Here is a 27,051-nt window from a genome sequence, read left to right as displayed (position 1 = left end):
GCTGTCCAAAATGTTTTAAATTGATTGTTTCACTTAATTCTTTTGCTAGCCCCATGAGATAATGTCATCTCTTTTACATATCATGAAATAAAGACTTAAGAGATGTTAATGCTAGTAATTATTAATAGGTGGCAGAACTAGAATTCTTACCATAGTCTGGCAAAAAGCCCATGTTTTTCCCCCTAGAACATATTACCTCCTAAGCCTTGAGCACTGCATTAGAGTGGTGAAAAAAATTAAGTCTTTGCACCCATATAGTTAGGTGATACTGTACAATCATTTTGCCCCAAACTGTGGTAAAAACAGAGGCTTTGGAACCCACGGAGAGCAAGATCTACCTCTATTACTGACAGCTGTAAACCTTGGAGAAAGAAATTGCTACCCAGTCCAGGATTCTTGCCTAGAGAATCCTACGGACAGCAGAGCCTGGTGGGCTGCCGTCTATGGCGTCGCACAGAGTCGGGCATGACTGAAGTCACTTAGCGTGCATGAATGCATTGGAGAAGGAAATGGCAACCCACTCCATTATTCTTGCCTGGAGAATCCCAGGGACAGAGGAGCCTGGTGGGCTGCCGTCTATGGGGTCACACAGAGTCGAACCCGACTGACATGACTTAGCAGCAGTGGCAGCAGCTGTGAGTTTTAAAGGCTCCTAACTTCTCTCAGCATTCATTTTCTCATTTGTAAAAATTAAGATGAGGATGCCTTATAGGAATGTAATAAGTACTAAAAATACACATGCAGCATTTAACATAGTACCAGATACATAGCAGGCAATCAGTAAATAGTCATTGTTATTGTTATTGAGTATTTGAAAGAAGAATCTAATTTTGTTTATTTTCTTTGAACTGAACTTGTAGGTTATTTTTATGAACTTCGGGCTATTTTTGTGTAGCCAAGAGAAACATGGGATTGTCTCCCTAGTATCAGTTTGTTCTTGATTGCTACTTTCAGAGAAATGTTTTCATTACCTCTGTTCCCAAAGCAGTTATCTTTTAGTGCCTCTCTTCTCTTTTCTCTCCCTCAATAGAAATCTGATACCAGCGTCAGTGATATCTTCAGTGAAGATGATGATGTCCCTTCTAAAACAATGAGCCAGTCAAAAGCTCTTGCCAGATCTCCTAAGGTTCTAGAGTCAAATGATCATAAGTCGAAGAAGGAGATGGGTAAGAAAAATAGGTAAGCCTCTTTATGAATGCTTGTTTAGAGGCAAAAACAAGGAAAGATTATTTTCAAGATCTCCTCATGGGAAATGACCTGTGTTTGCCAACGCTGTCAGACTGGTTAAGTGAATTACAGTAATGCATTAAGTATTGCAATCCTTAAACATGTAATAACACGAAAAGATGGATTTAGTAAAATGATTAAGAGAGAAAGCAGAATTCTGGGTTGTATTTGTACTCTGTTGCACTTAATGTAGAAAGTATACATAAAGAAAGCAAATGAAAAGGAGTACACGAAAGTGATGATAGTAGTTTATATTAAAGTAGTAACTCAAGTAAAGTCTTGTTGAAAACCTGATTCTATAATATCAGTTTCTATACTTGTGTGGAGATAGATAAGCCTTTGGATTACAAGAATGTTTTTATAGTTTTTGAGATTTTTTTCACTGTAAATTAGGACTAAAGCCGTTTCTCAGTCCTTGATAACTTGTGCATTAAGATGCCTGCTGCCCTTCTTTCCTCCTGTTGCCTGTACAAACTAGATCATTTCATATTTGGCTTCTGACAGTCTGCCTCACTACCTGTATGAACTCCTTTCAGAAATCTTGTTGAACAGCAGATGCTATCAAAAACTCCAGAAGATGCTCAAGTGATGACATTAAGTGTGGATAAACTGGCCCTTCTGGGTAGAACACATTCAGCCAGAATCATCATTGAAACAATGGGAGTTCCTCCAGATAGTCCTCAGGATACCTCTGGCAAAAAAACTTTTCCTGGGAGACCACCTAAGCTGACATCAAAAAAGCGGTATGTCTCTCACATGGGAGAACTAAATGTGACATTTCTGGAAAGTATTTGTGATGAGAAGAAATGATTATATTGTACTAAGTGTTTTCATATGCTTCATCAATCAATAAAATGTACTAAATCTGCCACTAGGTCCCAAGCACTAAAACTCTTGAGAATAAAGAAACTTAGAAGCCAGGCTCTGTTCTTCCATGCCTTACAGTCAGCAGGAGAGAGAAACATTTGAAGTCTGCTGTAATAGGGCTTTTGGGGCCAAAAGAGATATTTTATATGAAAAGTGCTATAGGAACACAAGATTGGTGAAGGCTTTGAAAAGAGGAAGTCCTCTGAGGACCTGGGGTTCTAAAAACCAGGCCTTGAAAGATATGTAGGCTTTATCAGAAGATAAGTTTGTTGTTTGGTTTTTTAATTGTTTTGATTTTTTTAGCACCTTCTTTGTGGAATATCACTTTCCTGTGGGCTTTTCCAAAAATGGATTGACAAAGACCACTTTGATCACTGAGGTGGTTCGACTTGCATCCAGTAAAATTATAGATGGAGGTAAGAGAGAATTTGATTTCTGCTCCTTAGACATTTTGACTTTGGGAGGATTTGTGAATCTGTAATTACTCATATATTCGTGTATTATCTTAGAATCTTAGAGGTAGAAAGAATTTTGAGGTGACTTTATCTTACTCCTTTTCAAGTGAGGAAACTGGCCCAGGTTTATCCTGTCCTCTGGCTGGCCTCATACAGGGCAGTGACATAGCTGATACTGTAATTCAGAACTTGACTCGTAAATCATGTTCTTATAGCTATTACGGTTTTTCTCTGCTTCTCTTTTTAAAATATCTTTATCAAGATAACAATTCACATACCATGTCATTCAACCGTTTGAAGTATACAACACAGTGATTTTTAATATATTCACAAGTTGTATAACCATTACCACAATCTTAATTTTAGAGCATTTTTATCTCAACTAAAAGAAATCCCATACTTACTAGCATTCATTCTTCAGTTCCCTCTTAGCCCTCTTTCACTAAGCAACTCCTATCCTACTTTGTCTCAATTTTCCCATCCTGGACATTTGATTTAAGTTGAATTCATACAATATGTGATTTTACTGACTGGTTTTTTTGACTTGCAATAATACTTCAACTTTCAGTATTTAAGTTGCTTTCTATACATTGCTATTAAAAACAGTGCTTCAGTGAATAGTATTGCACATACATCATTTCTTATTTGATATATTTCCAGCCCAAATATTAAAAATAAATACCCTTAAAATAAATCCTTATTTGCCCTTAAAAATAGCACCTAAAGTGATTTAAAATACTCTTTAAATGACTTAATAATTACTCTTTCAATTACTTACTAAAATACTCTGTAAATTACCCCACTGGAGTGGGGAGCAATGGCAGCCCACTCCAGTACTCTTGCCTGGAAAATCCCATGGACGGAGGAGTCTGGTAGGCTGCAGTCCATGGGGTCGCTAAGAGTTGGACACAACTGAGCGACGTCACTTTCACTTTTCACTTTCACGCATTGGAGAAGGAAATGGCAACCCACTCGTGTTCTTGCCTGGAGAATCCCAGGGACGGGGGAGCCTGGTGGGCTGCTGTCTCTGGGATCGCACAGAGTCGAACACAACTGAAGTGACTTAGCAGCAGCAGCAAGTGACTGATAGCAACAAAAGGTACTGTATAGGTTTGTTCAAAGCATTTGAGAGTGTATAATTGATTCTGCTGGCTGAAGTATGTTTGAGAAGCTTTAACACAATTAATCTGTTTTTATCAAACCCCAATGCAAACAAAAATGTTGGATTCTTTTCTCAGGTCTTCCCTCTTCTACCTTCTCTCCATATGATATTTGATGAGCTCCTTAAAACTTCTCTGAGCCTCATGTTCCCCATCTATAAAACTGAAATACAGCAAGGACATGGTTCTGATATGCATGAGTTTCAGTTAACATAGTATCTCCAAAGCAAGGGCTGCCTGTACTACACAAGAGCTTAATGTACAGTCAGATAGGATAATGAATGTAAAAGCATTAAACTCTAAAATAGCATATAACTAATAATAGTTTTCCCACTAGACCATTCAGGTATGACCTGAATCAAATCTCTTATGATTATACAGTGGAAGTGAGAAATAGATTTAAGGGACTAGATCTGATAGACAGAGTGCCTCATGAACTATGGACAGAGGTTCGTGACATTCTACAGGAAACGGATCAAGACCATCCCCATCCCCATGGAAAAGAAATGCAAAAAAGCAGAATGGCTGTCTGAGGAGGCCTTACAAATAGTTATGAAAAGAAGAGGAGCAAAAAAGCAAAGGAGAAAAGGAAAGATATAAGCATCTGAATGCAGAGTTCCAAAAAATAGCAAGAAGAGATAAGAAAGCCTTCTTCAGCGATCAGTGCAAAGAAATAGAGGAAAAGAACAGAATGGGAAAGACTAGAGATCTCTTCAAGAAAATTAGAGATACCGAGGAACATTTCATGCAAAGATGGGCGCGATAAAGGACAGAAATGGTCTGGACCTAACAGAAGCAGAAGATATTAAGAAGAGGTGGCAAGAATACACAGAAGAACTGTACAAAAAAGAGCTTCACGACCCAGATAATCATGATGGTGTGAGCACTCACCTAGAGCCAGACATCCTGGCATGCGAAGTCAAGTGGGCCTGAGAAAGCATCATGATGAACAAAGCTAGTGGAGGTGATGGAATTCCAGTTGAGCTATTTCAAATCCTGAAAGATGATGCTGTGAAAGTGCTGCACTCAGTATGCCAGCAAATTTGGAAAACTTAGCAGTGACCACAGGACTGGAAAAGGTCAGTTTTCATTCCAATCTCAAAGAAAGGCAATGCCAAGGAATGCTCAAACTACCACACAATTGCACTCATCTCACATGCTAGTAAAGTAATGCTCAAAATTCTCCAAGCCAGGCTTCAGCAATACGTGAACCGTGAACTTCCAGACGTTCAAGCTGGTTTTAGAAAAGGCAGAGGAACCAGAGATCAAGTTGCCAACATCCGCTGGATCATGGAAAAGGCAAGAGAGGTCCAGAAAAACATCTATTTCTGCTTTGTTGACTATGCCAAAGCCTTTGACTGCATGGACCACAATAAACTGTGGAAAATTCTTCAAGGGATGGGAATACCAGATCACCTGACCTGCCTCCTGAGAAACCTATATGCAGGTCAGGAAGCAACAGTTAGAATTGGATATGGAACAACAGACTGGTTCCAAATAGGGAAGGGAGTACGTCAAGGCTGTATATTGTCACCCTGCTTATTTAACTTATATGCAGAGTACATCATGAGAAATGTTGGGCTGAAAGAAGCACAAGCTGGAATCAAGATTGCTGGAAGAAATATCAATAACCTGAGATATGCAGATGACACCACCCTATGGCATAAAGCAAAGAACTAAAAAGCCTCTTGATGCAAGTGAAAGAGGAGAGTGAAAAAGTTGGCTTAAAGCTCAACATTCAGAAAATGAAGATCATGGCATCTGGTCCCATCACTTCATGGGAAATAGATGGGGAAATGGTGGAAACAGTGTTAGGCTATTTTGGGGGGCTCCAAAATCACTGCAGATGGTGATTGCAGCCATGAAATTAAAAGACGCTTACTCCTTGGAAGGAAAGTTATGACCAACCTAGATAGCATGTTGAAAAGCAGAGACATTACTTTGCCCACAAAGGTCCATCTAGTCAAGGCTATGGTTTTTCCATATAGTCATGTATGGATGTGAGAGTTGGACTGTGAAGAAAGCTGAGCACCAAAGAATTGATGCTTTTGAACTGTGGTGTTGGAGAAGACTCTTGACAGTCCCTTGGACTGCAGGGAGATCCAACCAGTCCATCCTAAAGGAGATCACTCCTGGGTGTTCGTTGGAAGGACTGATGCTGAAGCTGAAACGCCAATACTTTTTCTACCTCATGCAAAGAGTAGACTCATTCACAAGACCCTGATGCTGGGAGGGGTTGGGGGCAGAAGGAGAAGGGGATGACAGGAAGAGATGGCTGGATGGTATCACCGACTCAATGGACATGAGTTTGAGTGAACTCTGGGAGTTGGTGATGGACAGGGAGGCCTGGCATGCTGTGATTCGTGGGGTCGCAAAGAGTCGGACACGACTGAGCGACTGAACTGAATAGTAGTTTACATTTGGGGCACGCTATATTATCAGTGTTACAGGTACGTTCATCATGTGATCCTTTAAAACACATAAAGGTAGATGAGGAAAAAGGAAGCTAAGGCATAAATCAATTAAATAACTTGGCTAAGATAATACAGCTGATTTATGGTTGAACTAGAATTTGCACCTAGAACTTTTTTGATTCCAAAGTGTATTCACTTAATCTGTATTGTTTCTCATGCATTATTATTTTTGGCCACAGAGACTGAGTTTTCCTTTTGTCATTCTGAGAAGGATAATATGGGACATATGGAATAAGCATCAAGTCAAGAATTGGAAAAGTTCTAGCTCTGGTTATACCAGACACTTAATTCTGTGGCCCTGAACACAATGGCCTTTCCATCTGTGGGCCCCTCTCAATAATGACATGCAATGGACAAGATATTTTCAGTAACTGCTTCAGCTCTTTTAAAAAAAAGTGTTTTAGGGATATTGCTAGCAATTTGTTTATATGAATTTCTTCTTCCATTATTGCCTTAACTCACTTTTAGTTTAAAATAATAATGAGCTTATGAAACAGAATTATATAAGAAATAAAATAACAGTGCCAAGACATACTTAAGTAGTAAGGAGAAATCCAAGTAGCACCAGGTTGATATAGAGTTATTTTTGTAAAAGAGATTTTATAGTGTTTTAAATGTTTCATAGTGTTTTAAAGTTTTAAAGTGCTCTTTTATCTGTTACCTCAGTTGATCTCAGCACACCAGTGAGGTGTAGGTGTTGTCTTACTTCTCTTTCCATGGTGGGAGACGCAGGGAAACTGCTCTAGTGAGTGTGGGCTTGCTGGGACCAGACCTTTTGTTAACAGTTCCTGTGGATGGATCCAAATAACAAGGCCCAGATTCTGTCCATGAGTACCAAGAGAAATAAATAGAGTCAAGAATTAAGATGGCAAGGATAGAGATCAGTGGATCAAGTGGGCTGTTTGAATGAATATTAGAGATAGTGGATTCCCTGTATCTGGGCATTTTTGTGTGGGTTCTTCAGATCCATTTTAAGGGTCTAGAAGTGAATGAACTGGAAGATCATTTTACAGGTGATAAATTGTGGCTGAAGCGGTTCATTAGTAAATAACAGAACTTAGTCATATATCAAATGATTCTACCCCACATTCCTGTTTTTAAAAACCTATTAAAGCCCCATAGCAGGGAGCACAGACTCAGATACTACCATCATTTATCCCATTCACACTTGCTATTACAGCAGAAACCTTTTCTTTCTGTGTAAAAAACAGACTCCATTTTGCCCAACACTGCAAATGAACATCACACTTGTCCAATTGTGACAAGAGGAGTCCCCTAGTCTTCAGTCAGAAAATAAACTCATTTTCATTATCATAGCTTTTGATTCAGTTCTTCTCTTCATTTATCCCTCATTGTCCAGCCATCTCCCTTCTTTCATTATACTACCTATCAACTTGTCTTTTAAAACACTAAGCCATACCTTACACCCAGTGAAGTGTATGATATGTCTCTTTACACATCCAGTGTGCATATGCATGACACTGATTATTTCTCGTAGCAAAGCAGAGCAGCGTAGCCCTCCTTATCTTCTCTGTACTGTACCCAGGGTTTTCTCTTTGTCTTTGTTATTTCAGTCTTATAGGGATAGTCGCTCAGTTGTGTCCAAGTCTTTGTGACCCCATGGACTTAGCCCGCCAGGCTCCTCTATCCATGGAATTCTCCAGGCAAGAATACTGGAGTGGGTTGCCATTTCCTTCTCCAGGGAATATTCCCGATCCGGGGATCGAACATGGATCTACTGCATTGCAGGCAGATTTCTTTACCATCTGAGCCAACAGGGAAGTCTACTATTAAGAGACATTTCTAAGTATAAAGACAGGTCAACTTAAAATGGCTGATTCACATTGAGATTTGATAGAAAACAACAAAATTCTGTAAAACAATTACCTTCAATAAAAAATTTTTTGTCTAAGTATCAGCAGATATAGCCTTGGTGCTGCTGCTGCTAAGTCATGTCAGTCTTGTCCAACTCTGTGCAACCCCATGGACGGCAGCCCATCAGGCTTCTCCGTCCCTGGGATTCTCCAGGAAAGAATACTGGAGTGGGTTGCCATTTCCTTCTCCAGTGCATGAAAGTGAAAAGTGAAAGTGAAGCTGCTGAGTCGTGTCTGACTCTTAGTGACCCCATGGACTATAGCCTACCAGGCTCCTCCATCCATGGGATTTTCCAGGCAAGAGTACTGGAGTAGGTTGCCGTTTCCTTCTCCAATATATCCTTGACTTGACTTTACAATCTGTAGACAATACATTAGAATATGTAATGAATCTCTACCCCTTTTCCAAAGTAATACCCGAGATATAAATAGCAATAAAGTTATAAATGGCTGTCATCAATCATATGAAATAATTTAGATGAAGCTTATCTCTTGAAGAGATGGGGACTGGGAAAGTGGTCAGGAAGGAAATACAATTGCTTTTAACTTTGTATGAAAAATAATATTCAGTTCCATGTTGCTGAACCTTGTTCTGTTTTTGCCAAATAAATCCTCTACTTCCAAGTACTGTCTGAATGCTTTATTAAAACTCTGCTTCTGGCTTTGTTTTGGAATCTGTTACTTGTGTAGCCACCTCCTGCTCGCTGTCCTCTGAAGCTTCTACTTCTTTTCCGCTGTTCCCTGACACCCTGGTTAGCCTCACACTGTCCCCTGAAGCCTCAATTGCCTTCCCTCTGTCCTCAGAATTTGTAATATCCTTCCCATGGTCCTTCCAGCTCTGGTTGCTCCATGGCCACAGAAAGCTGCCAGCACCGTGAATCATGCCACTTTTCCTGTACTTCTGTTCCTGATGCAGCAGGGATATCAAAGCAAACACCCTGCTTTCCTTTGAGAAAGACCTTTCCCTTCACTTTAGAATCAATATCTTCACCCAGTTGCTCTTTAAGTTCTTTCCAAGCATAACTAATGTTTGGCATTTCCATTGAGCACCGCAAGATCATGGTCACAAAGCCCGCATCTCAAATAAGGAGTACTGGTCTACCGATAGGGCCCTGAAACGTGGGCCAGCACTGCTGCCGGGGCTTCCTCGGCTCCCTCTCCTCAGCCTCTCGGCTGACTGCTCGAAGTGACTCATCACAGTGGGAGGAGCAAAGTCCTGTAACCCTAACACTCTGGGAAATTACACTGACTGGGTTCCTAGAAGAGATTTTAGTTAGATTTGAAAGAGAGGTGGGTGGTATCAAGGCATGAATTGATGAAATGGCTCTAGTTGGATGGTATGACATGTGCTTATGTGTCTGGTTCTTCTTACAGTGGTGAAATTCCAGCAGAGATCTGTGTTTCCAGTACAGTTTGGTGGCCCAATGATCAAACACTGGTGGAATTCCAATCTTACTTTCCAAATTTACACAAAGAAAGCCCCACAGAAAAAGGTACTTCAAGTGATTATGACTTTTGTCTTACCATTTAGTCACATCAGGATTTGGAGCATACTTAAAATTACGCTCGTATCTTACACTAGAAATTTTTCCAGTCTCAAACAATAGTAATACTTATGAATTATTGTCTATTATAATTTTAAATTTCTGTTTAAATAAGGTAGATATGCTAAAGACTCTGCATGGATACTATCAAATTTAATCATTAAAACAAGTCTGAATTAGGTACCTGTTATCTTCAATTTGGGCTTCCCTTGTGGCTCAGCTGGTAAAGAATCCGCCTTCAATGTGGGAGACCTGGGTTCAATCCCTGGCTTGGGAAGATCCCCTGGAGAAGGGAAAGGTTACCCACTCCAATATTCTGGCCTGGAGAATTCTACGGACTATATATCTATAGTCCATGGGGTCGCAAAGAGTCGGACACGACTGAGCGACTTTTATCATCATCTTCAGTGAATAACTTAGGTCTAAGATCGCCCGAATAATAAAGCTAATAAAAGACAAAGCCAGGACTATTCCAAGTCTTTATAGATCCTAAGTTCTTAAGCTCTTTGCTGTGCTCCCTGCTGTGGAGAGTTGACTCTTTGGATTGATACAGAATAGTAGCCTTAATCTGAGACTCTACTTTCTTTTTTCAGACAGAATATATAAGATATCCACCCCATATCCAAAATAATATATTGTGGGTAGCAGTTTTATCAGCTAATTCCAGCTTTATAAAATCCACTTGCAGTTGGTACAACAAGAATCAATAATTATGAGCAATTTTTACTTCCTTCAACTAAAAGAGTAGTTTTTATAACATTTGACCTCTTTGGTATGGTTAGCATGAAGAATGCACCTTATTTTCTTTTTGTTTGTATTTTCAGGGGATTTAAATAATATAGGTTCATTTTGGAAAATACAGCAAAATAGGAGCATTTCAGTATATTTGCATTGAATCAGTAGTTAATAGCTTTTTCTAGTTGTAAAGAATTATGTTTTTAATAGAAAAATATTTTTAAAACACAAAAATCACCTATAATTTCATCACCAAGAAATAGCTGTTGTTAATGTTTATGTATGTCATTTTTATCTTCTTCAAATGAATACAATATATGTATAAATCTTTGACAGTATTAGGATAATTTTATATGCAACTTTTATCCTTTTTTAATTTAACATTGTCGTAAGCATTTTTATTCATTTTTTTCAAAAATGCATATTTACTCTTCCACATAATTTTATAAATATGTGGAGGTTTTACTATATGTATATAACTTAATACCCTATTTCTCATAAACATAACAAAAATTGTTCATATTATTTCAAATTTTAGTAAAAATCATTTAACAGCTATGTATTCCATTCTAGGAATGTGGTATAATGAATAATCCCTGATTATTGAACATTTAATCATTTCTCATTGTAACTTTTAAAATATACATTGCATATAAAATTATCAAGTATTGTTATTTCTTCAGTATAAATTTCCAGAAGTGAAGTAACTGGGCCAAAGAATATGAATATTAAAAGCTTTTTATATTTTTTGCTAAATTTCCTTTCAGAAGTAATGCTGCCAGTTTATATTCCCAACTTCAGACAGATGACAGCCTCTGTTTCTCCATAACCTTGACAGTATTGGGTATATTTTTAATAGTTTTCCTAGTTTTAATGGCAAACATTTGTATCATCTTAATTGCACTTTTTATTTTTAAGACTGAAGTTAAACTTTTTTTGTAGGAACTAACTCTTAAAAACAGAAAAAAAAATCTCCTAACTTCTTTCTGACTCCTGAAACGCTCTCTAATCTTTCACAGAGAAGTGGTGAAACCCGAAAGGGAGACCACAATGGCAGAATATGGGCTACCACTTAAGAGCTGCTTCAGCCAAATAATTAAGCTATTGGGGACTGGAATGCAAAAGTAGGAAGTCAAGAAACACTTGGAGTAATAGGCAAATATGGCCTTGGAGTACAGAATGAAGCGGGGCAAAGGCTAATAGAGTTCTGCCAAGAGAACGCACTGTTCATAACAAACACCCTATTCCAACAACACAAGAGAAGACTACACATGGACATCACCAGATGGTCGACACCGAAATCAGATTGATTATATTCTTTGCAGCCAAAGATGGAGAAGCTCTATACAGTCAGCAAAAACAAGACCAGGAGCTGACTGTGGCCCAGATCATGAACTCCTCATTGCCAAATTCAGACTGAAATTGAAGAAAGTGGAGAAAACCACTAGACCATTCAGGTATGACCTAAATCAAATGTCTTACGACTCTACAGTGGAAGTGAGAAATAGATTTAAGGGACTAGATCTGATAGAGTGCCTGATGAACTATGGATGGAGGTTCATGACATTGTACAGGAGACAGGGATTAAGACCATCCCCAAGAAAAAGAAATGCAAAAAAGAAAAATGGCTGTCCGAAGAGGCCTTACAAATAGCTGTGGAAAGGAGGGACGTGAAAAGCAAAGGAGAAAAGGAAAGATATACCCATTTGAATGCAGAATTCCAGACCATAGCAAGGAAAGATAAGAAAGCCTTCCTCAGCAATCAATGCAAAGAAATAGAGGAAGACGATAGAATGGGAAAGACTTAGAGATCTCGTCAAGAAAATTAGAGATACTAAGGGAACATTTCATGCTAAGATGGGCTCAATAAAGGACAGAAATGGTAGGGACCTAACAGAAGCAGAAGATACTAAGAAGGGGTGGCAAAAATACACAGAACTGTACAAAAGAGATCATCACAACCCAGATAATCAACATGGTGTGATCACTCACCTAGAGCCGGACATCCTGGAATGTGAAGTCAAGTGGGCCTTAGAAAGCATCACTACAAAAGCTAGTGGAGGTGATGCGATTCCAGTTGAGCTATTTCAAATCCTGAAAGATGATGCTGTGAAAGTGCTGCACTCAATATGCCAGCAAGTTTGGAAATCAGCAGTGGCCACAGGACTGGAAAAGGTCAGTTTTCATCCCAATCCCAAAGAAAGGCAATTCCAAGGAATGCTCAAACTACCGCTCAATTGCACTCATTTCACATGCTAGTAATGCTTATAATTCTCCAAGCCAGGCTTCAGCAATACATGAACCGTGAACTTCCAGACGTTCAAGCTGGTTTTAGAAAAGGCAGAGGAACCAGAGATCAAATTGCCAACATCTGCTGGATCATTGAAAAAGCAAGAGAGTTCCAGAAAAACATCTCTTTCTGCTTTATTGACTATGCCAAAGCTTTTGACTGTGTGGACCACAATAAATTGGAAAATTCTTCAAGGGATGGGAATACCAGACCACCTGACCTGCCTCTTGAGAAACCTATATGCAGGTCAGGGAGCAACAGTTAGAACTGGACATGGAACAACAGACTGGTTCCCAATAGGAAAAGGAGTACGTCAAGGCTGTATATTGTCACCCTGCTTATTTAACTTTTATGCAGAGTACATCATGAGAAACGCTGGGTTGGAAGAAACACAAGCTGGAATCAAGATTGCTGGAAGAAATATCAATAACCTCAGATATGCAGATGACACCATCCTTATGGCAGAAAGTGAAGAGGAACTAAAGAACCTCTTGATGAAAGTGAAAGAGGAGAGTGAAAAAGTTGACTTAAAAGCTCAACATTCAGAAAATGAAGATCATGGCATCTGGTCCCATCACTTCATGGCAAATAGGTAGGGAAACAATGAAAACAGTGGCTTACTTTATTTTGGGGGGCTCCAAAATCACTGCAGATGGTGATTGCAGCCATGAAATTAAAAGACACTTACTCCTTGGAAGTAAAGTTATGACCAACCTAGACAGCATATTCAAAAGCAGAGACATTACTTGGTCAATAAAGGTCTGTCTAGTCAAGGCTGTGGTTTCAGTGGTCATGTATGGATGTGAGAGTTGGACTATAAAGAAAGCTGAGTGCCGAAGAATTGATGCTTTTGAACTGTGGTGTTGGAGAAGACTCTTGAGAGTTCCTTGGACAACAAGGGGATCCAATCAGTCCATCCTAAAGGAGATCAGTCTTGGATGTTCATTGGAAGGACTGATGTCGAAGCTGAAACTCCAACACTTTGGCCACCTGATGGGAAGAGCTGACTCATTTGAAAAGACCCTGATGCTGGGAAAGATTGCGGGCAGAGGGAGAAGGGGATGACACAGGATGAGATGGTTGGATGGCATCACCAACTCAATGGACATGGGTTTGAGTGGACTCTGGGAGTTGGTGATGGACAGGGAGGCCTGGCGTGCTGCGGTTCATGGGGTCACAAAGAGTCGGACACGACTGAGTGACTGAACTGAACTGAACTGATTGACTTCATAAAGGATGGATTCCTTTATAAGTCATCATATGTTGTCTTATTTAGTCCCTGTGGCTCCTCTTTAATTTAACCTAAACTTTTTCTTTCCCTCTTTTCTCAGCCAGAAGTCATTGGTTCTGCATCACTTCCTTTACGAACGGTCATTCAGTCTGAGCTGCTTTCTTTCAGTGACCAGCTTCCAGTACAACAGGAGAATGGTCAGACTCCTCTTGGCCCCATCAAGGTAGGTTGATACACATTCAGGTAGTCAAGCATTTATGGAGCATGTGTTACTGGCCTGGCCTGAGAATGTAGCAGTGAACGAGAAGATCAGCATCTTAACTTTTGCAGCTTATGTTAAAATAGGATAACACAAGTTCTGTGAACAAGCTAAAGGGTGTGCTATGTGATACCCTGGAGGAGGGCATGGCAGCCCCCTCCAGTATTCTTGCCTGGAGAATCTCATGGACAGAGGAGCCTGGCGGACCACAGTCCACGGGGTTGCAAAGAGTCGAACACAACTGAAGCAACTTAGCATGCACACACATATGATTGTAAGTACCTGGGAGGAAATAGGAGATGGAAAGATGTCTCCAAGAAGGTGACATTTAGGTGGTAATTGAAGAATGAGAGGAAGAGACCACCAAGTTAAACGCACGAGGAAGATCATTCCAGAGAAAAGAATGGCACATGCGAAGACCCTAAAGTGAGAATGGGCTGACTTCATCAGGGGACAGAATGTTGCCACAGGACAGTGATCCAAATGGGAGATTGGCTAGACAGGCAGGAGTCATATTGTTCAGAGCTTTGTAGTAAGAGTAAAGGTCTTACTAAGAGCCAAGAAGAACATTGAAACAAACATGAAAGTAATACCTGATTTACATTTAAAAGATGGCCCTGTGGAGAATATTGTAGGGTACAGGAGGGAAAATAATGAATCGATTGCATCCAGAGAAGAAATGATTGATGGTTAGGATTAGAGAAGTGGCAGTGAACAAGGAGAGAAGTGACTGAGTTTGTGCCTGGATGCTGAATGTAATTCATCAGAGCGAGAGTTCTTTCCTTTTATTCAGAAGCATCAGTTTCTTAGGTGAAAGAAATTTTTTTAGAGCTTACCCTAATCATTTCTTTAATTGAAATATAGTTGATGTGCAATATAAGTTATGGGTGTACAGTATAGTGATTCATGCTTTTTAAAAGTTATATTCCATTTATAGTTACTGTAAAATATTGACTATATTCCCTGAACTGCACAATATATCCTTGCTGCTTATTTTACATTGTACATAATAGTTTGTGCCTCTTAATCTGCTGCCTCTGTTTTGTTCCTGCCCCATCTCTTTCCCCACCATTAATTTGTTCTCTGCATCTGTGAGTTTGTTTTTTTTTTGGTTATATTCACAAGTTTGTTGTGTTTTTAGAGTCCACATATAAATGATACAGTATTTCTCTTTCTCTGTCTGACTTATTTCCCTTAGCATAATACCCTCCAGGACCACCCATGTTTTTGCAAATGGCAAGATTTTTGTTCTTTTTTATGATTGAGTAGTATTCCATTGTATATACAACATCTTCATTATTCATTCATCTGTGTTGGATACTTAGGCTTCATCCGTATCTTGGTAATTGTAAATAATGCTTGTATCATTGAGGTGGGTGTATTTTTTCAAATTAGTGTTTTTGTTTCTTTCATTTGTGTATCCGTGAGGGAAATTGCTGGATCATATGATAGTTCTATTTTTAGTTTTTTGAGTCACCTTCATACAGTTTTCCACAGTGGCTACACCAATTTACATTCCCATTAGGTGGAAGAATTTGAATGTGTGGCTTCAGTATAGCTCTGTCCTATTGTCCTGGTGGGCTTTTGAAATCATCACAGCCATGCTTAAAACATTTCCATGACTCCTTATCACCCAAAGGATAAAAGGGCCCATCTTATGACCCCAGACCACTGCAGCTATCTCTCTTGCAGCTTCCCTACTAATAGCCATGTCAAACTATGTAAAGAATTGCCAAGGTGTTCATTCTGGTTTATGCATTCTTGCTTTTGTTCTTGATTTTCGTGCTGCTTCTCCTTGGAAGCCCTCTCTGACCTCTTTCTGGCCTTCTTAGTAATAAATACCATTTAGAGACTTGTTTCACTTATCATTGAAGAAAATGAATATCACATTATTCTTCCCCTACCGAAGTCTAATTTTTTTTGCTTTCCTAGTCCATTCTGGACTCTAAGGTTTGTAATCAGAAAGGAGTAATAAATAGAATTGATGGACTAGAAATTGTTTCTCTTTGTTGAGAGAAGTACTGTTCTAGATAGATTGCAGTCTATATTCAATAGAGCAAAAGAGTTTTGCTGTGGATTTCAAATGAAAGGTACAAGTCCCCATTATCTCTAGTAATTCAGTCTCATAAAATAGTGACCATTTTCATTCAGCATTTATCCCACATCCTTTTTTACTTTTTAACATTTTTAAACTTTGAAAAATAACTTCAAACTTAGACAGAAATTGCAAAAATAGTACAGGGAATTCATATACCCTTATTACCTGAACTCAGCAATTATTCTTCATATTTGCTTTATAATTATCCACCTCTTCTCTCTCTGTTTTTGTCTCCTTCCCCAGTCTCTGTTTCTGTACACATATACAATTTCTAGACTATGTTACAGACATTAAACCTTTCTCCTTGAATTCTGTGTTGTTTTTCCTCATAACAATTAGGAAAATTGTTATTCTTGGGTTTCCCTGGTGGCTCAGCTGGTAAAGAATCCTCCTGCAGTAAGATCCCCTGGGTGGATCCCTGGGTTGGGAAGATCCCTTGGAGAAGGGAATGGCTACCCACTCCGGTATTCTGGGCTAGAGAATTCTATGGACTGTATATATAGTCCATGGAGTTGTAAGGAGTCAGACACAGCTGAGCGACCTTCACTTCACTTCCTAATAACAATGGCAGCATCATACATAATGCTGTACAGTGATGAAGATCAGTTGAACAGCAAAACTATATTCTATCTATAGGTCATACTCCGATTTCACCAACTGTACCAATACTTCCCTTTGTAGCATTTTTTCCAGTCCAGGATCATCTGTTACATTTATTTATTTATAATGAATTAAATTTTGCTTATTACCTTTATTCATATGATAAGTAAGAGAGCTTGCATGTCTTACATGAAACATAAGATAATAGGGTAGCTGATTCTGAAGAAGGGAAGAACCTTTAAACAATTAATTAACCTCAATTTACATAGTGGTCTTATTTGCATAGCAAATAGGGAGGGTTTGATTATAGGCCATTAACAGTCATTAATAAGTGAAACTGTGTTAGAAATACTACTTGGGTTTGTTTTTCAGACTCAAGAACCAAAGCTCTGTTGCATTTAAATGTTGTATCTCTCTCATCTCCTTTCGTCTGGAACAGTTGTGCTGCGCTTCTTTGTCTTTCAGTACTGTACTGTTTCTGAAAGTAAGGCCATCTCATTTTCCTTGTTATGGCTTGTTAGAAACACCCAGCATTTAAAAGTGGACATTTCATTTCCAAATACATGGGCTTTTGTTTAAAGTATTGTTAATAATAATTTATCATTTTATTATTAATTTCTCATTTAAATGCTTTCTTTTCTGCAATCACTCTCTGAAAAGTTTTTGGGTTTTTTTTTTCCAATAATAAAGATACTTCATTACCTTTGATGAGACTTTTGATGCCTAAGTCAAAGATCTCTCTTGGTAAATGTCACATTATACTTGAAAATATGTGGATTATTCTCAGATATCTCTTAATATTGATTTCTAATATAATTCCACAGTGCTAAGAGAACAGACTCTGTTTGATTTCAGTACCTTTAAACTGTGACATTTTTGCACCTTGTTTTATGTCCCTGGATATGTTCCAGTGTCTCCTAATTTATAGTCTATGGGAACTTGAAGAGAATTTGTATCCTACTGTTATGTGAAAATTGTATAAATCTTAATTGTGTTTAAAAAAAAAAGTAAAGCCAGTTACTTTGTACAGTGCCCTCCATTTGGGGTTTATCTGAATGGCTTATTACTATGATAATTGAAAGGATGTGATTTTCTAACTTCGCTATTAACTCCACCCCCCCATGCATTTATTAATTGGCATTCTATACAGAAGAGTTGTCCCTTCTCCCTTATTTGTTGATAGTCATATGGACTCATGGATTCTGACATTATTCAAAAGCTTATAACCCACTACTATTATTATTCATTTTGAAACTCAACTTGTCCCATATTTTTGTCCAATGGGAGCCCCTTCAACTGAATTCTGTCCTTACAGTATGTCTCCATTCTTTTCTGAGCATTTCCCTTATTTTCTGGCACAAGATGATGTTGTAGGCTCGTCTTGTGTTATTGATGAATTATCTGCCTTTCTTAATCCTGGTAAGGTAAGGCAGTCTCTTAGTGTTCCTACTGTTGTGATATTTGAGTATGAATTAATTTATATCCTAACAATCTGATGCTGCTTCTAGCTCCAAAATTCTGATTCCGATTCTAGAAGATATCCCTATTAACTTTCTTCCTTTTATGTTTTCTAGGTAACAGTGGAGCTTGTTTTAGATAACAAGGATTTCACTGGTGTCAATACAGAGTTGAGTAGCAACACCCAACACACCCCACTTAGTGCTCTTACAAATCCAGATAAGACACTGCCAGAAACTGTTCAAGATGTTACTTGTAGCAAAAACCCACAGACCCTAAATCAAACTTATGAAGAAACTGTAAAGAAAATGCAGAATCTGATGCTCCCTACCCCAAAGTCACCTAGCCCTTTTATACCAAATTCTTCAACCTTCATGGCAGCGCCAGCCTCTCATGATTTGGTAAATGAGATGAATGGGTCAACAGAAGAGAGTGCTTTGCTCTTGCATGTGCTATTGATGGTGCCAGATGGAAAAGATTTCGTTACTGGAGAATCTGAGAAACAACCATCAAGCAATGTTTATTTAAATTGCAAACTCTTCAGCACAGAAGAAGTCACCAGATCTGTCATTGCATGGGGCACAACAAAACCAGTCTTTAACTTTTCTCAGGTAACTTTGTACATGTCTTAATGTTCCATATGCATTAAGGATGAAGATGGGAGTTGGGGAGGGAAGAGAAGTATGTTTCCCAGATCACAAGTACACTGTAAAGGAAACAGAGAATGTTCAGACTTGGAGGGGGTGGGCACTTTTATCATCATCTGGTGTGCAGATCCAATCCCACTATTGGATAGGAGGAAGAAAAGACATTGCCAACATTTTGAAACATTTTGTGTCTTTCTTTCTTTCTGTTCTGTTTATATGGTTTCCTGCTATTTCTTTTGCCTGAATTCTGAGTTCTGTTTCTTTCTGTTTCCTCTAGGACTTAGATCAGTTAAACTTTTTTCTTTTCTGTTTCCAGTCTCTCATTTATTTTTCCTTAGACTCATTTATTCCTCCGCTGATTTAAATACTCATCTTACTTGATTTCTCAATAGATTTTATTGCTATTGCCTAAATTGTTTCCTCCCTTGATTTTTGTGGTTCTCTCCTCTCATTTTCCTTCTGACTCAACAGCTGTTCTTCTCCAGTCGTTGAGCTAGTAGGAACCCTAGGAAAAGGACTGTGACCCCAGCACTTCTCCGTGTCTCCTACTTCTAATTGTTAGTATCCCTGTTCATTACTTTATGCTTAGCATTCTCCAGACCAACCCTCTTTTCCCCATAGTCACCTCATCTACTCCCATAGCTTCATGTGTGTGAAGATGACTTCCAGATCCACACTTCTTTGTAGGCCAGGCATTTCCTTCTGGTTCCAGATCTCTGTGTCTAGCTGCCTTCTGGTCGTCACCACCTAAATCAAGCCCTTTCCTCTTGGTACCTAACATGTCCCCTGGCAAATTGCAGGTATTCAATAAAGTTGTGTAAATGGAAAATTAATTCAGATGTATTCAAATCTGAATTTATTATTCCTTCCAAATCTGTTCCTCTTCCTCCTATCTGCCCTAATTCATATTATAATTCACTGAGAAACCCAAGCAGAACCTAGAAGTTGACTTTGAGTCTTTCTTTACGTAATAACTTACCAAATCCAGTAGATGCTACAAACTTAATTATCTCTGGAATAAATTGTCTTACCTCTACTCCATTGCCACTGCTTTCATTCAAGCCCTCATTCCTGTTCCAGATAGCTCGCCGACTGTCCTACCTGTTTGTCTCTCGCTGTCCATTCCTTCTTCTGTGTACCAACGGTAATGATCTTTCTAAAACACTAACCTGAATATTTTACTCCCCTGCTTAAAACATTTCAGTGATTCCGCATAGCCTTCAGGCTAGAATTCGGATCCTAATTTGGGCTATAAGACCCTGCCTGTACTTCTCCAGTGTCCCCTTCTCTGCACGCTAGATACTCCAGCTGTGTTCAACTACTTGCAGTTTTCTAAACATCCTCTTTTCCCACCTGTGCCCCAGAAGCCCTGTCTAGATGAGCTTTGTCATCAGAGAATTCATGCCTTTATGAATTTGGCCTTTATGTGTTTGTCTCTAAACAAGGCTATGGCTTGAGACTGAGGATACAGAGTGGGTTTTATTTTGATGTCTTCAGCTCCTACCACTGTGCATAGCAAATAGGCTTTTAGTAAATGCTTGTTAAATAAAAGTATAAGTTAATACTTTGTCTCAGATGTGGGGTTTGGTTTTGTTTTTTGGTTGTCTCTCTCCCCAGGTGATTCCTGTCTCTCTGTCTTCCAAATGTCTGGAAAGGCTTAAGAACAATGTGATGATAATTGAAACTTGGAACAAGGTGCGGAGCCCAGGACAGGACAAGCTTCTCGGGCTGGTGAAACTCCCCCTGCATCAGTTTTACATGTCATTCAAGTAAATAGGACCTTTTGAAGTATTCTTTTTTTACATTTTTAACTTTGTATGAACTTGAATAGGAGTATTTGCAGTTTGCAAACATATCCAGCCCAATAATTCCTTGGAGGACTTTTCTCAATTTCACTACATTTGCTGCTCTTTCTCCTAGGTTATAGCAATCATACAGATACTGCTTTCCATGTTTCAGGCCCTATGCTAAGAACCTTACATACATTAAGTCCTTTAATCCTCACAACAATCCTCTGAGGCAGGTAAATTTTATTTCCCGTTTACAAATGAGGTAACAGAGGCACAGGAAAGTTAAATATTAATTTGTAATATGTATTAAAGTAGTGGAACCAGGATTAGAACCCAGAGAATCTGGCTCTCTAGTCCACTCCCCTCACCAAGAAGCTCAGTTGCCAAAGTTTATCACCTCACAGAACTGGTGGTTTATCTCTGTCACAAACTTTAGTTAGTATTGTTCACATCAACCATTTGTAAGATTTCTATACTGAGCATTGTCTTTTAGACCTTCAGATTTGATTGCTGTACCTCATTTATCACTATTCAAAGTTAGATGGGATATTGATTTATCTGAAAATCATTTCCATCCTCAGTACAAACTGTTCAGTTTTTGTTTCAAGGTACTGATTTTTAGTTATTCTAGAACTGAACTCTTTCCTAACCACCTTTTCATGGTTCTGTGTTTTAAATGCTGCACCTTGCACTTTGCAAAGAGCACTATTGTGGGCAGTGTCTGACAGGAGCCTTTCTATAACTCCAGGAAATATTATCATTATCCCCATTTTACAAATGAGGAAGCTTATCATTTAACTTGGAGATGTCAGCCTCTCTGTGTGTGTGAAGTCGCTCAGTTGTGTCCAACTCTTTGTGACCCCATAGACTGTGGCCTACCAGGTTCCTCCATCCATGGGATTTTCCAGGCAAGAATACTGGAATGGGTTGCCATTTCCTTCTCCAGGAGATCTTCCCGACCCAGGGATTGAACCTGGGTGTCCCGCATTGTAGACAGACGCTTTACCATCTAAGCCACCCGGGAAGCTCGTCAGCCTCTCTGGCTTTCTTTTTATCATCTGTAAAATGAGGGTAATCAGAGATATCCTACCTCCTTCTTGGAGCAATTATGAGGATCCAGTGAGAAAATAAAGGAATAAGCCTCTAGTGAACAGTTTAGTACTTACATGATGGTAACAGTGGGAAGCCTGGTCAGCCTAAGGAGTTCTGCTGGAATCATGGATGTTGTTGTCAGCTGTAGGCGTTTGGCTTTTTCCCCTTTTTTGTTGTGGTGTTAGACTGGTCTGATATTCCCCTTTGTTTTTCATTTCCTTAGACCCCTTTCATTTCATTGCTGAGTGTGTAGAACAGTAATAGCTATCAATTACTAAGCACTTACCATGTTGGCATTTTATATCGGTTATCTCAGTTTAGTCCTAACAACAGCCCTTTGATGTAGGTTTTCTTACCTACAGTTTACAGAGGTGGAAACACTTTCAAAAGTTATACTGATTACTTAGTCATACAGTAAGTAAGAGGCAGATGTTAGATTCAGCATGGTAATGAAGAGCATTTAGACTTTTTTCTCATATGTGAATAGTGAAGAATAGCAACCTTTGCCATGTTAGAAAGATTAAAGAAACTAAAGTGCTTATAACATAGTAAGTACTCAGTAATTAGCAGATATTATTTGTAATATTACTCAAAACTTATCTGCTGGACTCCAAAATTTATATGCTTTTTCTAGTTGGCCACACTGCCTACCTCTAAAATATGCTCTTTAGCAACCCTTGGGGCCATGATGATGCAGAGATAAGTTAGACACATCACTTCCCCCTCAGATTGCTGCATTTGGAACTTATCTGCCTGTCATTTTTACTTGATGGATTACGGGTAGAATCCTATTTTTTCAAACCACCATTACTTTTCTATTTGTAGCTCTGTTTTTAACAAACTGAGAAAACAAATAAGAAATGGAGCAACTCTATGACATGATTGATGATTGTTGTTTGCTCATGCACAATTTCTCTCTCTTTAGAGATCCCAAGGTTTCTCGCCTGCTGCTTGATGCTCGGTATCCAGTTGTTGCTGTCGACAGCTACATGCCTGTGATTGACGTGTTCTCAGGCCACCAAAATGGGAGTCTTCGGGTCTTTTTAGCTATGGGCTCTTCAGATCAGATAATAGCACTACAAAGATTAAGGAATGAAGAAGGAACACTTACTCCCTTCAACCCCAGGCCAGCCCATTTCCTGGACCAGCCGTCTGTAGCATCTGTTGCTATGGTAGTGACCAAACACTTGATTGTTTACAAAAAACATAATCTTATTTTAAGGATTATAAAGTGATGCTTTAATAATTGAAGTGAACCTAAATCTGCCCTAAAAAAAAATAGTCTCAGTGAAAAAAAGAAAAGGTAATCTGGGGGAGAAAATGGGGATGGGGTGAAGAGTGATCCTAAATGTAAACCAGCAAAATATTCTGTTTCTTGACCAAAACCATGTTGCAGTTTTCAAGTGACATTCTTAACTTTTCTACTTATAACTTAAAAGGAATTTGTTCTTTACAGTTGTTAAGAAAGCACATTGACATACTTCATTGTGTTTATTCCCTTATACATGAGGTAGGTCATTGTCATTCTCTTTTTTAAGTAATGAAATATAATTAGAGTTTATGTTACTCATCCAGGGTCACGTAGCTGAGAATGGGAGAATTGCTGTTCAGCAGGTCTTCTTGACTCTTAAGTCCACTATATCAGGTCCTCCTGTATCTTACATTTGATGTCTTTACTAGAATAGTCAAATCTTAGTCTCCACTGTATGTTATATTTTTAAATCTGAATCTAAATGACAAATTGATTGCCTCTAGCAGAGAAAGAACTATTAGGAAAATATCTATTCATTTCAGTTCAGTCGCTCAAGTCATGTCCGACTCTTTGCGACCCCATGAATCACAGCACACCAGGCCTCCCTGTCCATCACCAACTCCTGGAGTTCACTCAGACTCAACGTCCATCAAGTCAGTGATGCCATCCAGCCATCTCATCCTCTGTCATCCCCTTCTCCTCCTGCCCCCAATCCCTCCCAGCATCAGAGTCTTTTCCAGTGAGTCAGCTCTTCGCATGAGGTGGCCAAAGTACTGGAGTTTCAGCTTTAGCGTCATTCCTTCCAAAGAAATCCCAGGGCTGATCTTCAGAATGGACTGGTTGGATCTCCTTGCAGTCCAAGGGACTCTCAAGAGTCTTCTCCAACACCACAGTTCAGAAGCATCAATTCTTCGGCGCTCAGCCTTCTTCACAGTCCAACTCTCACATCCATACATGACCACAGGAAAAACCATAGCCTTGACTAGACGGACCTTAGTCGGCAAAGTAATGTCTCTGCTTTTGAATATGCTATCTAGGTTGGTCATAACTTTTCTTCCAAGGAGTAAGTGTCTTTTAATTTCATGGCTGCAGTCACCATCTGCAGTGATTTTGGAGCCCCCAAAAATAAAGTCTGACACTGTTTCCACTGTTTCCCATCTATTTCCCATGAAGTGATGGGACCGGATACTTAGCTGCTTCAAATATGTGTTCTTTATCTTGTTAAGGAAATAGCCTTCTATTCTTAGCATACAAAGAATCAGAAACATCTGATTAAATTTTATCAAATACCTTTTCAGCCTTTATTGAGGTAGTCACTTTTTTCCTTCCTCTATTAGTGCATTGGATTACATTTATGGATTTCCTAATGTTGACCCAAGTCTCACAGTCTAGAGTAAATGCTCCCTGATCTGATTACAGTGAGCAGTTGTGAGATTTATGCACAATGAATATTAACTGTCTGCTTATTTCTTCATCTCTTCTCAGACTATAAGATAATAAGCATGAACACTCTATACACATTACTCTTTAAAGCTCACCAGCATCTCTGTTTCGTTTCATAGGCAGGGGACCATGGAAATGGATTGATGGAGCACCACTTTGAACTCCTTGTAGACAAGGTTAAAGGGCTCGCCCCTCTTCAGGCCACAGTCTGGGGAGAAGCAGATTGTTATGTCCAGTACTACTTTCCAGTTCAAGACTCACAGTCCAATGTGCTGAAAGGACCTGAGTTCCTTGAAAATGGTAGGTTTGGGAGATTAGGCCTTCTTAGTCTTCTGTGGCTCTTTTATTGAATATACTTAGAGATTTTTCTTCCTGAGTGAGTCTTGTGTTCCTCAGTATTTCTAGTCTTAGCTGAGCAATGCAGGAGATACCCTGAGTTTTTGCTTTTCTTAAATTGTTTTTCATAACATTTTATTTTGATTTGATTTCAAATTTATGGAAAAGTTGCAAAAATAGTACAAAGTATTCCTGTATACCCTTTACCTAAATCCATCAATCGTTTACATTTTGTCTCATTTAACATCATTTACAAGCCTCTTCACTCTTATCTATTAACATATAGTCAATTCTTATTATCCATCATAATTATATTCTATAAGATCATCAAGAGTGCTAAATTAAGAGAGAATACTGAACCATTGTTACTAGGGGAAATATATACATATATATCTCACGTAGATCATAATCTTAAATCCTAAAGCAACTTACCCTGGTAGATTCTAGTGTCTTTATTTTACAGAAGAGAAAGCAAGGTTCAGAGTGTTAGTGACTACGGCCACCCCACTAACAAGTCCCAAGGTTGGCATTTAAACCCTGTCCAACTGGCCTTAATGTCGAGTTCCTGCACTACATTGTACTGTCCCTTACTATCTCTATCCTTGGGTCATCTCTGAGAGCTCGAACAAGAGGACAGAAGTGTCGCCTTATTTGATTGCAGCTGGGAATGAGCAAGTTGGGTGACTCAAATTTTCTGTCATTCTGAGCATGTCCTTAAGTGCTGCCAGGATTGGTTTTGAGGTTCAAATAATGGACTTGTACCCAGGATATATAAAGCACTCTTAACAAATCAGTAATAAAAAGACAACCCAGTTTAAAAACGGGGAAAGGATCTGAATAGACACTCTATATAGAAGTGGCTAATAAGCACATGAAAAGATGGTTAAAATGATTAGTCACTTGGGAGATAAAGATCAAAACAATAGCAAGGTACCACTTCATACTCGCTGAGATGGCTATATATATATATTTTTTAAATAGATTAATAAGTGTTGGTAAGAAAGTAAAGAAAATAAAGTGCTGGAGCTCTCACACACTGTCCACCAACAAAGGAATTTCTTCTGTATTATCGTGGCACCTTAGGCGACCATAGCTACTAAGGAAGTGGACCTTGGTAGGAGTAATGCAGTCAGAAGATACAGTTTCTGGTTCCAAGTCTATGACGTACTAGCTCTAAGACCTTTGGATTGACTGTGTAACTTCAAGGTAGCCATATCCTCATCTGTGTAACAGGAGAAATACCTGCTTTCTTTTCCCCTGGAGAAGGGAATGGCTACCCACTCCAGTATTCTTGGCTGGAGAATTCCGTGGACAAAGAAGCCTGGGGGGCTACAGTCTATTATGAGGATACAATTGAATAATACTGGATATTAACATTCTCTCTTATTATATTTAAGGCACTTAATGATGTGTTGAATTTTTCTGAACTTCTTTTCTTTTCCAAAGGAATCACCCTGAAGCCTTTTAGATCTGCAGCCACGCTCTGTGTTCCAGACCCCGTCTTTAACAGTGGACACCATCACTCTCTCCTGTTGCCAGCTGAGGTTCCAGTGCAAAGGCTCCTGCTTAGCGCCTTCTCTGCACATGGGCTTGTCCCTGGAGGTGGAGTCCAGTTTGAAATCTGGTGCAGGTACAGTATGGATAATCCATCCCTGTGCCTGGGAAAGAAGTGCACAGTCATAGAGCATCCTTCCGTTAATTAGCCCTGGTTGAACTGTAAGCAAAGTGACCCCTTCTGCCCTGTTTAATATTATTTAGGATTTTGGTAGTGACTCTTATCCAGCTTTTACCATAATCTGTTAAATTATTAGGCTTTTGGGAGCACTTTGTATCTCTTGCTTCTAACCACTACTTACATTTGGAAGAGAGGTTTTCATTTTTATCTCCTACTGTCACTTAACATGTATTAGTCACCTTTCTTCTGCTTCTCTTTTTGCCTTACGTTATTCAGGCCCTTGCTATATCATGCCTCAATTACTGTAATACCCTCCTAACTGGTCTCTTCACTTCTAGACTCATTTCTTGTAATCTGTTCTTCCCACCACCAGAAGACTAGCCTTTGTGAAATAATAATCCCACTCATGGCACAGAACCACTTGTGCTGCAGGATGGATGTTGTCAGGAGCGGCTACTCCCAAAGGGCAAAGCCAGATGCTGAGTCCTCAGCCGAAAACCTGTGAGAAGCTGGGCTTTGTCTTGAACACAGAGTATAATTTACG

The 27,051-nt window shown here is 39.1% G+C and overlaps 1 protein-coding gene across 10 annotated transcripts in view; it reads left to right on the top strand.

Annotated features, from left to right (window-relative positions):
* Window positions 1-27,051, top strand: part of C2CD3 (C2 domain containing 3 centriole elongation regulator) — a 121,515-nt gene that overhangs the window by 32,645 nt on the left and 61,819 nt on the right. For all 10 annotated transcript variants that reach the window (XM_060400014.1, XM_060400012.1, XM_060400008.1 and 7 more), the window contains 10 exons: window positions 1,031-1,179; window positions 1,764-1,970; window positions 2,398-2,510; window positions 9,432-9,550; window positions 13,958-14,080; window positions 18,389-18,883; window positions 20,537-20,688; window positions 22,727-22,973; window positions 24,616-24,796; window positions 26,279-26,462. In XM_060400014.1, coding sequence (XP_060255997.1) covers window positions 1,031-1,179; window positions 1,764-1,970; window positions 2,398-2,510; window positions 9,432-9,550; window positions 13,958-14,080; window positions 18,389-18,883; window positions 20,537-20,688; window positions 22,727-22,973; window positions 24,616-24,796; window positions 26,279-26,462 — 1,970 coding nt within the window. The remainder of the gene's footprint in view (window positions 1-1,030; window positions 1,180-1,763; window positions 1,971-2,397; window positions 2,511-9,431; window positions 9,551-13,957; window positions 14,081-18,388; window positions 18,884-20,536; window positions 20,689-22,726; window positions 22,974-24,615; window positions 24,797-26,278; window positions 26,463-27,051) is intronic.

Source organism: Ovis aries, chromosome 15, assembly GCF_016772045.2.
Source record: "Ovis aries strain OAR_USU_Benz2616 breed Rambouillet chromosome 15, ARS-UI_Ramb_v3.0, whole genome shotgun sequence".
NCBI lineage: Eukaryota > Metazoa > Chordata > Mammalia > Artiodactyla > Bovidae > Ovis > Ovis aries.
The sequence above is the reverse complement of the archived record's forward strand: the minus strand, read 5'-3'. Positions and strand labels throughout refer to the sequence as shown.